Here is a 13,742-nt window from a genome sequence, read left to right on the forward strand (position 1 = left end):
ATGGCGTCAGCACGGCGCTTGTGCCAGTCTAGGTGCACTTTGACAATCCTGAGGTGATCAGCTCTGATCCCACGCGCCACCGCCAGGGGGGAGCAGGCGACCAGGCGATCCCAGCAGCGTTCGCGACCCCCCCTCCCTCCCCCCCTCCCCCCCTCCCCCTCCCTCCCTCCCCCTCCCTCCCTCCCCCTCCCTCCCCCTCCCTCCCTCCCTATGCTCTCAGACCTCGCGTGATGGATGCAACGTGGCCCAGCGCTCGCGCCCGGACCCCCCACACCGCTCCACACCGCGCGAGCCGCCCACCCACCCAGCCCCCTAATTAGCTAATCCCCCCCCTACCCGACTCCCGCTCCACCATCCTCCTTAATTGATGCCCCCACCCCCCACACCGCTCCCACCCCATCCCCGGCGCGCACGTTCCCTGATCCCCCTAATTATCGCCCCCCCCCACCACCCCCCATCTCTCCTCCCCCCGCAGTGCCCGTCGCATCGCGCGTTCCGGCATCAAGGGAGGGGAGGCGGGGGGGGACAAAATTGTGGGAGAGAGGGGGGGGGGTCTAGCCTATTGGTACGGAGAGCGGGGGGTGGGGGTTAGAGGGGGAGCAGAAGGGGGAGGGGGTAGATGTGCGGGGTGTGGTCACGTGCACAGCCCCCCCCTTCTTCGTCAGAGAGAGAGAGCGGAGAGGGAGGAGAGAGCAGAGAGAGAGAGGGGAGAGAGGGAGGAGAGAGCAGAGAGAGAGAGGAGAGCGGAGCAGCAATTCCTCCCAGCTCCGCAGTCGCAGCCACCAGCCCTGGGGCTGGACACCAGGCCAGCCGGAGAGCAGCCGGAGAGCCGGGCAGGCAGAGAGACAGAGAGACAGAGAGGCAGCCAGACAGCCGAGCCAGCGGGACGCTGTGAGCCCGGCAGACAGGCGGGCAGACAGGCGGGCAGACAGGCGGGCAGACAGGCGGGCAGACAGGCGGGCAGACAGGCGGAAGGCTAGTCGGACCAGCGGGCATCTGAGGCACCCGGGCGTGGAGCGAGCAGTGAGGCAGGCGGAGCTCCGTGGAGCTCCGTGGAGCCCCGGCGATGTCTCCTCGTCGCCAAGCGCAGCCCGCCCGGGATTTCTCCGGGATCGCCGAAACGTGAGAGGGGGGCTGACTCAGCCATTGCCCTACAGGATCGAGCCCACTCCCTGCAGGATCAAGTTCACTCCCTGCAAAATCAAGCCCACTAACTGCAAGATCAAGTTCACTCCCTGCAGGATCAAATTACTCCCTGCAAGATCAAGTTCACTCTCTGCAGGATCAAGCCCACTCCCTGCAGGATCAAGCCCACTAACTGCAAGATCAACCTCACTCCCTGCAGGATCAACCTCACTCCCTGCAGGATCAAGTTCACTCTCTGCAGGATCAAGTTCACTCTCTGCAGGATCAAGTCCACTCCCTGCAGGATCAAGCCCACTAACTGCAAGATCAACCTCACTCCCTGCAGGATCAACCTCACTCCCTGCAGGATCAACCTCACTCCCTGCAGGATCAAGTTCACTCTCTGCAGGATCAAGCCCACTAACTGCAAGATCAACCTCACTCCCTGCAAGATCAACCTCACTCCCTGCAGGATCAAGTTTACTCCCTGCAGGATCAAGTTCACTCTCTGCAGGATCAAGCCCACTAACTGTAAGATCAACCTCACTCCCTGCAAGATCAACCTCACTCCCTGCAGGACCAAGTTCACTCTCTGCAGGATCAAGTTTACTCCCTGCAGGATCAAGTCCACTCCCTGCGGGATCAAGTTCACGCCCTGCAGGATCAAGTTTACTCCCTGCAGGATCAAGTCCACTCCCTGCAGGATCAAGTCCACTCCCTGCAGGATCAAGTCCACTCCCTGCAGGATCAAGTTTACTCCCTGCAGGATCAAGTTCACTCCCTGCAGGATCAAGTCCACTCTCTGCAGGATCAAGTCCACTCCCTGCAGGATCAAGTTCACTCTCTGCGGGATCAAGTTCACTCCCTGCAGGATTAATCTTCCTTCTACGCAAGAGCGAGAATCGCTCCCTCCTGGAGCGGCTCCTGTGTTCCAGTTACGGTTACATAGGGTGAGGTGTGCGTGGGAGGGTGAGGTGTGCGTGGGAGGGTGAGGCGTGCGTGGGAGGGTGAGGCGTGCGTGGGAGGGTGAGGTGTGCGTGGGAGGGTGAGGCGTGCGTGGGAGGGTGAGGCGTGCGTGGGAGGGTGAGGCGTGCGTGGGAGGGTGAGGCGTGCGTGGGAGGGTGAGGCGTGTGAGTGGTGAGCGTGTGAGTGAAATGGTGAGTGTGTGAGGAAGTATATGAGGATGAAGTTGAGTGAGAGGTTGAGTGAGTGTGAGGGTGAGTGAGGCATCGAGTGGATGGCTGAGTCGAGGTGTGCGTGACAGGGTGAGTGGGAGGATGCCTGGGTGAGTGCGATGGTGAGTGGGAGGGTGAGTGAGTGGGAAACGCGGAGGAGACCAGATTAGCGCGTTCCGGCGCTACCACGACCAGAATCTCACCCCCATCCATTACCACCACCTCCACCACCACCTCCACCACCGCCACCACCACCACCACCATCTCCACCACCACCGCTACCTCCACCACCGGGCCCATCCTCCACCACCACCACCTCCACCACCGCCACGTCCACCTCCACCACCACCACCACCACCGCCACCCCCACCACCGGGCCCATCCACCACCACCTCCACCACCACCGTGGCCACCATGAGCCGCTACGGGGACGAGATGGGGGGGGGCTCTGGGCGGGGGGGCCGCGGGCCCCACGCAGGAGGCGCAGCGCCCGGGGGCCGCCGCCAGATCTACAAGCAGTCGATGGCCCAGAGGGCGCGCACCATGGCCATCTACAACCCCATCCCCGTGCGCCAGAGCTTCCTCACCCTCAACCGCTCCCTCTTCCTCTTCAGCGAGGACAACGCGGTCCGCAAGTATGCCAAGCGGATCACCGAGTGGCCATATCCTTCCCGTGCGCCCGTCCCGCCGTGGCCCGCCAACCCCACCGGTCGCGTCAACCCCACTACCCCCACCAACCCCACTACCCCCACCAACCCCACTACCCCCACCAACCCCACCAACCCCACTACCCCCACCAACCCCACTACCCCCCACCAACCCCACTACCCCCACCAACCCCACCAACCCCACTACCCCCACCAACCCCACTACCCCCACCAACCCCACCAACCCCACCAACCCCACTACCCCCACCAACCCCACTACCCCCACCAACCCCACTACCCCCACCAACCCCACTACCCCCACCAACCCCACTACCCCCACCAACCCCACCAACCCCACTACCCCCACCAACCCCACTACCCCCACCAACCCCACTACCCCCACCAACCCCACTACCCCCACCAACCCCACTACCCCCACCAACCCCACCAACCCCACTACTCCCACCAACCCCACTACCCCCACCAACCCCACTACCCCCACCAACCCCACTACCCCCACCAACCCCACTACCCCCACCAACCCCACCAACCCCACTACCCCCACCAAACCCCCTACCCCCACCAACCCCACTACCCCCACCAACCCCACCAACCCCACTACCCCCACCAACCCCACCAACCCCACTACCCCCACCAACCCCACTACCCCCACCAACCCCACTACCCCCACCAACCCCACCAACCCCACTACTCCCACCAACCCCACTACCCCCACCAACCCCACTACCCCCACTACCCCCACCAACCCCCCTACCCCCACTACCCCCACCAACCCCACTACCCCCACCAAACCCCCTACCCCCACCAACCCCACTACCCCCACCAACCCCACTACCCCCACCAACCCCACTACCCCCACCAACCCCACTACCCCCCTACCCCCCTACCCCCACCAACCCCCCTACCCCCCTACCCCCTACCCCCACCTACCCCCTTACCCCCTTACCCCCACTACCCCCACCAACCCCCCCTGATGATAATGGTGTTGTTGGTGGTGATGATGATGATGTTCTTTATTTGGGTTGTGATGACGTGAAAGGCTTGTCCCTCACACCAGCAAATACCCTCCTGTGAGGGTATTTGCAGCAAATAAGATGTTGACTCTCAGAATGTCCGTGATGGTGGTGATGATGGTGATGATGATGGTGATGATGGTGGTGATGATGGTGATGGTGGTAATCATCTGCTCGTTGTCACCACGTGATGCCGCAATTTCCACGTTGAGACGGCGAGTCGCACTTGCTTCTAATCGCAGTAATTGCCGGATTGTAAATTATTGAAGAGAAGGAGAGTTCTCCCCAGCCCTCCCTCCTCCCCAACCCCTCCCTCCTCCTCTCCCTCCTCCCCTCCCCCCTCCCTCCTCCTCTCCCCCTCCCTCCTCCCCTCCCCCCTCCCCTCCCTCCTCCCCTCCCCCCTCCCCTTGCATTTGCTCGCCTTCTTGCTCATCCACGTGGTTGGCCACGGATGAGGCTCAAAGCTCCGCACAGATGGATTCAGGAATCAATTTCTGTTCCGTACTGAACTGCCACGATTTAGAGGTCATCTCGGAGTCCAAGCCGCTAGCACCTGGGGGTGTACCCAGGCCGCCTCCCGTCCCAGCGCTGTCGGGGTGGTCCCAGGGGATTCTGCGTGGCGAGTTCGTGATGGGGGAGTCCCAATCGCACGAGTCACAGGGGTCGTCGCCAACGAATAGCAAGGAAACGAATAGCAGTCGGAGCAAAAACAACTGTGTCGTCACGCGCGAGACGTGTGACGACACAGTTGAGGTTGTAGGTGTGTGTGGGTACGGGGGTAATCTTTGTCTCTTGTGAGGGTGTGTGGGTGAGGGTGTGTGGGTGCGGTTGTGGCAGTGTGCGGCTTGGGGTGTTGGTCAGGCTGTGAGGTAAGGGTATTGGGGTGTGATGGTGCAGTGTGTGTGGGTCATGTTGTGCAAATTGTGCTGGCACAGTGGGTGCATCTGCCGGTCATCTCAGTCAGTCAACCCATGGCACCTGGGTCAGACCCGTGACCTCCTGTTGATGAGGGTATGAGCCTGGGGGTCTTGAGGGTGGTGTGAGCGTGGGGGTACTGGTGTGGGTGTTGGTGGGGAGCTGTGGTAGTTGGGGCGGGTGTCGAGCATCATTTGGGAGACAAAGGCGGCAGGGTGTGGTGCTGGCCACCCAGCCCCTCGTGTGCCGCGTCGGCCTTCATCACAGCACTTGCCTCGGCAGTCTGTTAAAGGCTATACGGGGGATATTTGTACCTAGATATGCGTGTGCGTGTGTGTTGCGTGTCTCAATGCGTGTGTGTATTTCTGGATGTGCGTGTGAGTGTGTATGTTTATGTATCCGCGTGTCTTTGCGTACGTGTGTTTGTGTTCGTGTGTTCGTGTGTTTGTTGCGTGTCAGTGTCTATGTGCCTGTGTGTTTGTGTGCGCGCGTGCTTATACCCGTACTGGGTTTCTTCTAGATACACTCAGCCTTAAATAAGTATCCTGGCGCGGTGTGTAAGCGTCCGCACTGGGAGAAAAAAAGCGACCGGGCGTGGTGCTGGCCACCGCACCCCCATGCGCCGTGCCCACTTTCACTCGCTCACAGCACTTGCCCCGACAATCTGTGAAGGCTATACGGGAGGATCTTTGTCTGTGTCGTCTATTATGTAAGTGTGTGTGTGTCAGTGCGCGCATTTGTCGCGGTTGAATGGGCTGGCAGCACCTTCTTCACGTTCATTCCGGCCACAATCTCCTCCGAGCCTTTTATATTGAAAACAAAATCCGCGGAAGTTCCGTCCCCACCGCCATCTCTCTCCGAGGGCTGCCGCGGATTTCCACTGCGATCTCTCGTAAACGGCGACTCGGCGAAACGTGATTTGGGTCAAGGGGCGCGACTTGTCATTTTGGCTTCGCGTTTAGAAACATCTCTGACCTCTGTGTCCCTGCACTGAAGAAGGTCCATTGCCCGAAACGTCGCCTATTATGTAACGTATCCGCTTGAGAGCAGTGCGTGTTGCTGACGGATGTGTTAGTATTTGTGCTTTGGCTCGAGAGCGACTTCAGATATTTCTTTATTTATTCAAACGAGACACACACCACGTGTGCTGCCCTTTTTGTCTTTACACTGCCGGATGGGAGTCATTTGACCATACTTCACCACGCTGGTCGATGCGGGTTGGTGGAGGCGGGGAGCACACACGTGGGGGGGGGGGGGCACGGGGCAAATTCCACTGTGCGGACCTCCCGATGCCTTCAAACTAAACCGGAAGTATTACATCTGACACCGTAACGTCAAAATGCGTTGCCACCCCCCCCCCCCCCCAAAGCGCGGGGGCCCGGGGCGATCGCCCCGATTCGTTGTACTCTCGAGACGGCTCTGCATAGAGAGACAGCATCGTAGATGTTTCTGCACTGCGCTCTCTGCTGCCTAAGGGTAACATGACGCAAGGAGAAACATTGCGAACGAGAATCTGCACACGAGACCAGAACAGAAACACCGATCCTAGAATCAGATTGTGACGATTCGATTCCTTATTCCCCGAGGACTGCACGATGGGGAGAGGGCGGGGGGGGGGGCTGTCCGTGGTGCTGAACGAGGGGGGGGCGCTTTCTGTGGTGCTGAATGAGGGGGGGCGCTTTCTGTGGTGCTGAATGAGGGGGGGGGCGCTGTCCATGGAGCTGAATGAGGGGGGGCGCTTTCTGTGGTGCTGAATGAGGGGGGGGGGGGCGCTGTCCGTGGTGCTGAATGAGGGGGGGCGCTGTCTGTGGTGCTGAATGAGGGGGGGGGGGGCGCTGTCCATGGTGCTGAATGAGGGGGGGGGGGCGCTGTCCGTGGTGCTGAATGAGGGGGGCGCTGTCCGTGGTGCTGAATGAGGGGGGTGCTGTCCGTGGTGCTGAATGAGGGGGGGGGGGGTGCTGTTTGTGGTGCTGAATGAAGGGGGGGGGGGGCGGCGCTGTCCGTGGTGCTGAATGAGGTGGGGGGGGGCGCTGTCCGTGGTGCTGAATGAGGGGGGCGCTGTTTGTGGTGCTGAATGAGGGGCGGGCGCTGTTTGTGGTGCTGAATGAGGGGGGGGGGCGCTGTTTGTGGTGCTGAATGAGGGGGGGGGGGGCGCTGTTTGTGGTGCTGAATGAGGGGGGGGCGGTGTCCGTGGTGCTGAATGAGGGGGGGGGGCGCTGTCCGTGGTGCTGAATGAGGGGGGGGGGGCGCTGTCCGTGGTGCTGAATGGGGGGGGGGGGGGGGGCGCTGTCCGTGGTGCTGAATGAGGGGGGGGGGGGCGCTGTCCGTGGTGCTGAATGAGGGGGGGGGGGCGCTGTCCATGGTGCTGAATCAGGGGGGGGGGCGCTGTTTGTGGTGCTGAATAAGGGGGGGGGGCGCTGTTTGTGATGCTGAATGAGGGGGGGGGGGCGCTGTCCGTGGTGCTGAATGAGGGGGGGGGCGCTGTCCGTGGTGCTGAATAAGGGGGGGGGGGCGCTGTTTGTGGTGCTGAATGAGGGGGGGGGCGCTGTCCGTGGTGCTGAATGAGGGGGGGGGGGCGCTGTCCGTGGTGCTGAATGAGGGGGGGGGGGCGCTGTCCGTGGTGCTGAATGGGGGGGGGGGCGCTGTCCGTGGTGCTGAATGAGGGGGGGGGGCGCTGTCCGTGGTGTTGAATGAGGGGGGGGGGGGCGTTGTTTGTGGTGCTGAATGAGGGGGGGGGGGGCGTTGTTTGTGGTGCTGAATGAGGGGGTGGGCGCTGTTTGTGGTGCTGAATGAGGGGGGGGCGTTGTTTGTGGTGCTGAATGAGGGGGGGGCGCTGTCCGTGGTGCTGAATGAGGGGGGGGGCGTTGTTTGTGGTGCTGAATGAGGGGGGGGGGGCGTTGTTTGTGGTGCTGAATGAAGGGGGGGGGGCGCTGTTTATTGTGCTGAATGAGGGGGGGGGGCGTTGTTTGTGGTGCTGAATGAGGGGGGGGGCGTTGTTTGTGGTGCTGAATGAGGGGGGGGGGGCGCTGTCCGTGGTGCTGAATGGGGGGGGGGGGCGCTGTCCGTGGTGCTGAATGAGGGGGGGGGGCGCTGTCCGTGGTGCTGAATGAGGGGGGGGGGCGCTGTCCATGGTGCTGAATCGGGGGGGGGGCGCTGTTTGTGGTGCTGAATAAGGGGGGGGGGCGCTGTTTGTGGTGCTGAATGAGGGGGGGGGGGCGCTGTCCGTGGTGCTGAATGAGGGGGGGGGGGCGCTGTCCGTGGTGCTGAATAAGGGGGGGGGGGCGCTGTTTGTGGTGCTGAATGAGGGGGGGGGGCACTGTCCGTGGTGCTGAATGAGGGGGGGGGGCGCTGTCCGTGGTGCTGAATGAGGGGGGGGGGGCGCTGTCCGTGGTGCTGAATGGGGGGGGGGCGCTGTCCGTGGTGCTGAATGAGGGGGGGGGGGCGCTGTCCGTGGTGTTGAATGAGGGGGGGGGGGGCGTTGTTTGTGGTGCTGAATGAGGGGGGGGGGCGTTGTTTGTGGTGCTGAATGAGGGGGTGGGCGCTGTTTGTGGTGCTGAATGAGGGGGGGGCGTTGTTTGTGGTGCTGAATGAGGGGGGGCGCTGTCCGTGGTGCTGAATGAGGGGGGGGGGCGTTGTTTGTGGTGCTGAATGAGGGGGGGGGCGTTGTTTGTGGTGCTGAATGAAGGGGGGGGGGCGCTGTTTATTGTGCTGAATGAGGGGGGGGGGGGCGTTGTTTGTGGTGCTGAATGAGGGGGGGGGGGCGTTGTTTGTGGTGCTGAATGAAGGGGGGGGGCGCTGTTTATTGTGCTGAATGAGGGGGGGGGGCGTTGTTTGTGGTGCTGAATGAGGGGGGGGGCGTTGTTTGTGGTGCTGAATGAAGGGGGGGGCGCTGTTTATTGTGCTGAATGAGGGGGGGGGGGCGTTGTTTGTGGTGCTGAATGAGGGGGGGGCGCTGTCCGTGGTGCTGAATGAGGGGGGGGCGTTGTTTGTGGTGCTGAATGAAGGGGGGGGCGTTGTTTGTGGTGCTGAATGAGGGGGGGGGGCGTTGTTTGTGGTGCTGAATGAGGGGGGGGGGCGTTGTTTGTGGTGCTGAATGAGGGGGGGGCGTTGTTTGTGGTGCTGAATGAGGGGGGGGGCGTTGTTTGTGGTGCTGAATGAGGGGGGGGTGGGCGTTGTTTGTGGTGCTGAATGAAGGGGGGGGGGCGTTGTTTGTGGTGCTGAATGAAGGGGGGGGCGTTGTTTGTGGTGCTGAATGAGGGGGGGGGCGTTGTTTGTGGTGCTGAATGAAGGGGGGGGCGTTGTTTGTGGTGCTGAATGAAGGGGGGGGCGTTGTTTGTGGTGCTGAATGAAGGGGGGGGGCGTTGTTTGTGGTGCTGAATGAGGGGGGGGCGTTGTGTGTGGTGCTGAATGAGGGGGGGCGCTGTCCGTGGTGCTGAATGATGAGCTGCGCTGTCCCTGGTGCGCATCGCCTCTTCCTGCATCTAGGCCCAAAACGCCAAGCGGCCAGCAACAAGTAGCATTATTTTCGCTGTCATAGATTAGATTGCAATGAACACGTTTGTTTGAGCACCAGCGTTATTACTGTCATATTTTGGGGAAAAGAGACGTATATATGTTGAACTTATTTCGCACCGTATGTAACCAACCATGCTAGTAGGACGAGTGGTGGAAGGACAACAAACCAAACAAAAAAGACGACGATGATGGGAGGAGGGAATTCCACAGGGGAGCAGTGCGAGGAGTGTTGTGATGAGCAGTGTGGTGAGTGGATGAGTGTGTTCAGTGACCTGTAAGTGTGGTGAGTGGGTGAGCGAGTAGGTGGGTGAGTGAGTGAGTGGGTGAGTAGGTGGGTGAGTGGGTGAGTAGGGGGGTGAGTGGGTGAGTAGGTGGGTGAGTGGGTGAGTAGGGGGGTGAGTGAGTGAGTAGGGGAGTGAGTGGGTGAGTAGGGGGGTGAGTGGGTGAGTAGGGGGGTGAGTGGGTGAGTAGGGGGGTGAGTGGGTGAGTGGGTGAGTAGGGGGGTGAGTGGGTGAGTGAGTGGGTGAGTAGGGGGTGAGTGGGTGAGTAGGTGAGTGAGTGGGTGAGTATGTTGTTGTAACCTGCAGTCTGCTGTTTGAACGCAGTGTGAACGAGACGACACAGTCAATGTGTTGTAACGGGGGGGGGGGGGGGTAAAGGCAGGAGGATGTTGTGGTGGAGGGGTAGGAGAGACCTGGGGGATGGGGGAGGGGGGCTTAATAAACTATGGTGCCCCCCACCTTCCCCTCTCCACCGCGCAACGTTTAATTAAGCAGCGCAGTAATTGCCGGATGAAATAGAGGAGGAATCTCTGCATCGACTGCATCAGCCCACGCGTTTTAAACAAGCGACGACCCTTCCCTCTCCTGCTCCCCCTCCTCCATCGCCTGCCCCCTCCTCAACTCTCCTCCCCCTTGGCTCTGCTCCACCCCCCACCCCGACCCACCCCGACCCACCCTGCCAGCCCCGCCTGCACGTCCTGGGAGGCCACACAACTTCTTGAACACAGAAATTCTGGTCCACGTCGACCTGACTCTCGCTGAAGCGACTCGCAGGCGGCGGTGCAGCTACGGCGTGGAGAGTGCGCAGGCGGTGCAACTGCGCCATGCCCAGGCGCCGGACTACAAAGAGAGAGAGAGAGAGGGGGAAGGGGAATGACTTGAGCGTTCCAGTCCTTGGCTGCCACTCCGTTATTACTCTCGACCATCATACCCCGAGCCAAGTCGTGCTCTGCCCAAGCCACACTTCTCGGCACGGCGTCAGTCGCTGCGCATGCCCCCTCGTCCACGTCTTCCTCTTAAGTGTCACCCCCTCGCCAGGCATTCTCCTTCCCCTCAAACCCCCCCTCCCTCCACCTCCCCCCCGTCTCGCCCCCCCCCGTCTCGCCCATCCCCCCCGCCTCCTTCCACGAGTCAATAATGAGGAGCTGCGCGGAGTTGGTCACATTTCCCGTTAATGGCGGCGAGTGGAGCGCCGCGCGTGGCTCCGTGTCCCGTGACTCCTCTGGGGTCACGTGTGAGTGAGCGAGCGAGTACACGCGAGTGAGTAGACGTGGGTACTCGTGAGCGCGTACGCACCGTGTCCATCCTTGACCTCTGCCCTCCCCCGCACGCCCTTCGAGTATCTGATCCTTGCGACGATCATCGCCAACTGCCTGGTGCTCGCGCTGGAGCAGCACCTCCCCGCGGGGGACAAGACCCCCCTCTCGGACCAGCTGGTGCCCCACCTACACCCACACCTACACCCCCACGTCTACACTGGCACAACACAGACAAAGACCACCCTACCTAGCCTCGCACCGGCCGCTGGGGCAAGTGCTGTTGGCGAGTAGCACCGCAGATGAAGGCCGGCACGCCGCACCACGATGGGAGGGGGTGGGCCAGCCCTGCCGCCTTTGTCTCCCCAATGTTGACGCTTTACACAACAGCATCAGATTGTAATGTTTAAGGCCGTGAGTGGGAATCGAACTCGGGCTGCGCCTGGTTCACAGTGCACAGCGCTGACCACTGCGTGACCGCTCCACTCAAACCTATTTACACACCTTTACAAGCCAATATACTGTCTACTGGAAATACTATAGACACTCCGACACACCCATATACCCCTATACACACCCATACAAACCTGTAGACGCATACAACCCTATACACCCCTAGTCCTCCATACACACCTATATAAGGCAACAAGTGCTGTTCGCGATCAGCGCCTATGAAGGCTGCTGGCACGACCCCCGAGGTGGTGGGTGGCTATCACCACCCCTATGTATACTCCCCTACACAGCCGTACACCCCAGACTTACATATGCACACCCCGTATACATGGCATATACACTGGGGCACCTACACACAGCCGACATAGACAAAGATCTCGCGCACAGCCTGACCGCTCATGACACCCAGCCGCCTCGTCCACGCTACACGTGCCGATCACTACAAGTGAGCCTCTCTCCCTGCTCCCCCCGACCACCACGTGACCCCCACCCCCCACTGTGACCCCCCCCCCTACCGGCAGGATGTGACCGAGCCGTACTTTATCGGCATCTTCTGCTTCGAGTGCGGCATCAAGATCGTGGCGCTGGGGCTGGCGCTGCACCGCGGCTCCTACCTCCGCAACGGCTGGAACGTCATGGACTTCGTGGTAGTCATCACGGGGTAAGGATTCCCAGGCTGCGGCGTGGATACCGTGCAGGAGACATGGCCGGCAGACACCACGTGACGACTCTGCACGCGCGGCGCTCTGCCAGGAATCGCCCCCCCCCCCCCCCCCCAGTGATTGGCTCCATCTCCTCTTTAAACGATGGCGCTCATCTACTTAAACGATGGCGCTGTTCTATTATTCATGTTCTCTCGTTGCCTGCCTGCGGCCAACGCGGCGGCTTTGATTGATTCGCCGTGAATGGTTGAGGGGGGGGGGGTCGTCCCGAGAGTACAGCCCCCCCCCCCCCGAGAGAACTCGAACGCGACGAACGCGTGGAGACGGAGCGATGAATTCCGATCTCGCGTGAGACGTGGCTCGGGGGAAGTGTTGCGTGGGAGGGGGGACTTCATCATCCAGCAGTGGGTCGACCATGGCTGCTGATGATCGTGAAAGTATCGAGCAAACATCGAGTGTTTGGCTACTCGCAGACTGGCATCGTAAGCGGGAGTCCCTGAGGCTGGTGTTCATGGCTTCCTACAACTGGCACCTCGCGTGCACCGACATTGTGGTGGTGGTGGTGGTCATGGCGATGACTGACGGTGATGACCGTCAGGATAACAACGACGACGACGATGGCGCTATGGTGCTGCTGCTGCTGCTGCATGGTGATGATGCCGGGGTTATGGTGACTGGGCTGGGTGACTGGGCTGGGTGACTGGGATGGGCTGGGTGACTGAGCTGGGTGACGGGGCTGGGCTGGGTGACTAGGCTGGGCTGGGTGACGGGGCTGGGTGACTGGGCTGGGTGACTGGGATGGGCTGGGTGACTGGGCTGGGCTGGGTGACGGGGCTGGGTTGACTGGGCTGGGTGACGGGGCTGGGCTGGGTGACTGGGCTGGGTGACTGGGCTGGGTGACTGGGCTGGGTGACTGGGCTGGGCTGGGTGACGGGGCTGGGTGACTGGGCTGGGCTGGGTGACTGGGCTGGGTGGCAGGGTTGAGCTGGGTTGGGTGACGGGGCTGGGCTGGGTGACTGGGCTGGGTAACTGGGCTGGGCTGGTTGACGGGGCTGGGCTGGGTGACTGGGCTGGGTGACTGGGCTGGGTGACGGGGCTGGGCTGAGTGACTGGGCTGGGTGACGGGGCTGGGCTGGGCGACTGGGCTGGGTGACTGGGCTGGGTGACGGGGCTGGGCTGGGCTGGGTGACTGGGCTGGGTGACGGGACTGGGCTGGGCTGGGTGACTGGGCTGGGCTGGGTGACTGGGCTGGGCTGGGTGACTGGGCTGGGCTGGGTTACGGGGTTGGGTGACGGGACTGGGCTGGGTGACGGGACTGGGCTGGGTGACGGGGCTGGGCTGGGTGACTGGGCTGGGTGACGGGGCTGGGTGACGGGACTGGGCTGGGTGACGGGGCTGGGCTGGGTGACGGGGCTGGGTGACGGGGCTGGGTGACGGGACTGGGCTGGGTGACGGGGCTGGGCTGGGTGACGGGACTGGGCTGGGTGACGGGGCTGGGCTGGGTGACTGGGCTGGGCTGGGTGACGGGGCTGGGCTGGGTGACTGGGCTGGGTGACTGGGCTGGGTGACTGGGCTGGGCGACTGGGCTGGGCGACTGGGCTGGGTGACTGGGCTGGGTGACTGGGCTGGGCGACTGGGCTGGGTGACGGGGCTGGGCGACGGGGCTGGGCTGGGCGACG

General features: G+C 62.2%; 2 protein-coding genes across 2 annotated transcripts in view; both read left to right on the top strand.

The window, feature by feature from the left end:
• LOC144938002 (uncharacterized) lies at positions 1-2,139 on the top strand. The gene is made up of 3 exons (XM_078865699.1): positions 1-5; positions 666-908; positions 957-2,139. The coding sequence occupies exons 1-3, from the start codon at positions 1-3 to the stop codon at positions 2,077-2,079; spliced, it is 1,371 nt and encodes a 456-aa protein (XP_078721825.1). The 3' UTR covers positions 2,080-2,139.
• A 70-nt stretch (positions 2,140-2,209) lies between these two features.
• The window catches only part of LOC144938003 (voltage-dependent P/Q-type calcium channel subunit alpha-1A-like), a 67,253-nt gene continuing 55,720 nt past the window's right edge, over positions 2,210-13,742 (top strand). The window contains exons 1-3 of the mRNA XM_078865700.1: positions 2,210-2,961; positions 11,022-11,128; positions 11,923-12,062. Coding sequence (XP_078721826.1) covers positions 2,715-2,961; positions 11,022-11,128; positions 11,923-12,062 — 494 coding nt within the window. The 5' untranslated portion in view covers positions 2,210-2,714. The remainder of the gene's footprint in view (positions 2,962-11,021; positions 11,129-11,922; positions 12,063-13,742) is intronic.

The sequence above is a fragment of the Lampetra fluviatilis genome, chromosome 20, assembly GCF_964198595.1.
Source record: "Lampetra fluviatilis chromosome 20, kcLamFluv1.1, whole genome shotgun sequence".
In the NCBI taxonomy this organism is placed as follows: domain Eukaryota; kingdom Metazoa; phylum Chordata; class Hyperoartia; order Petromyzontiformes; family Petromyzontidae; genus Lampetra; species Lampetra fluviatilis.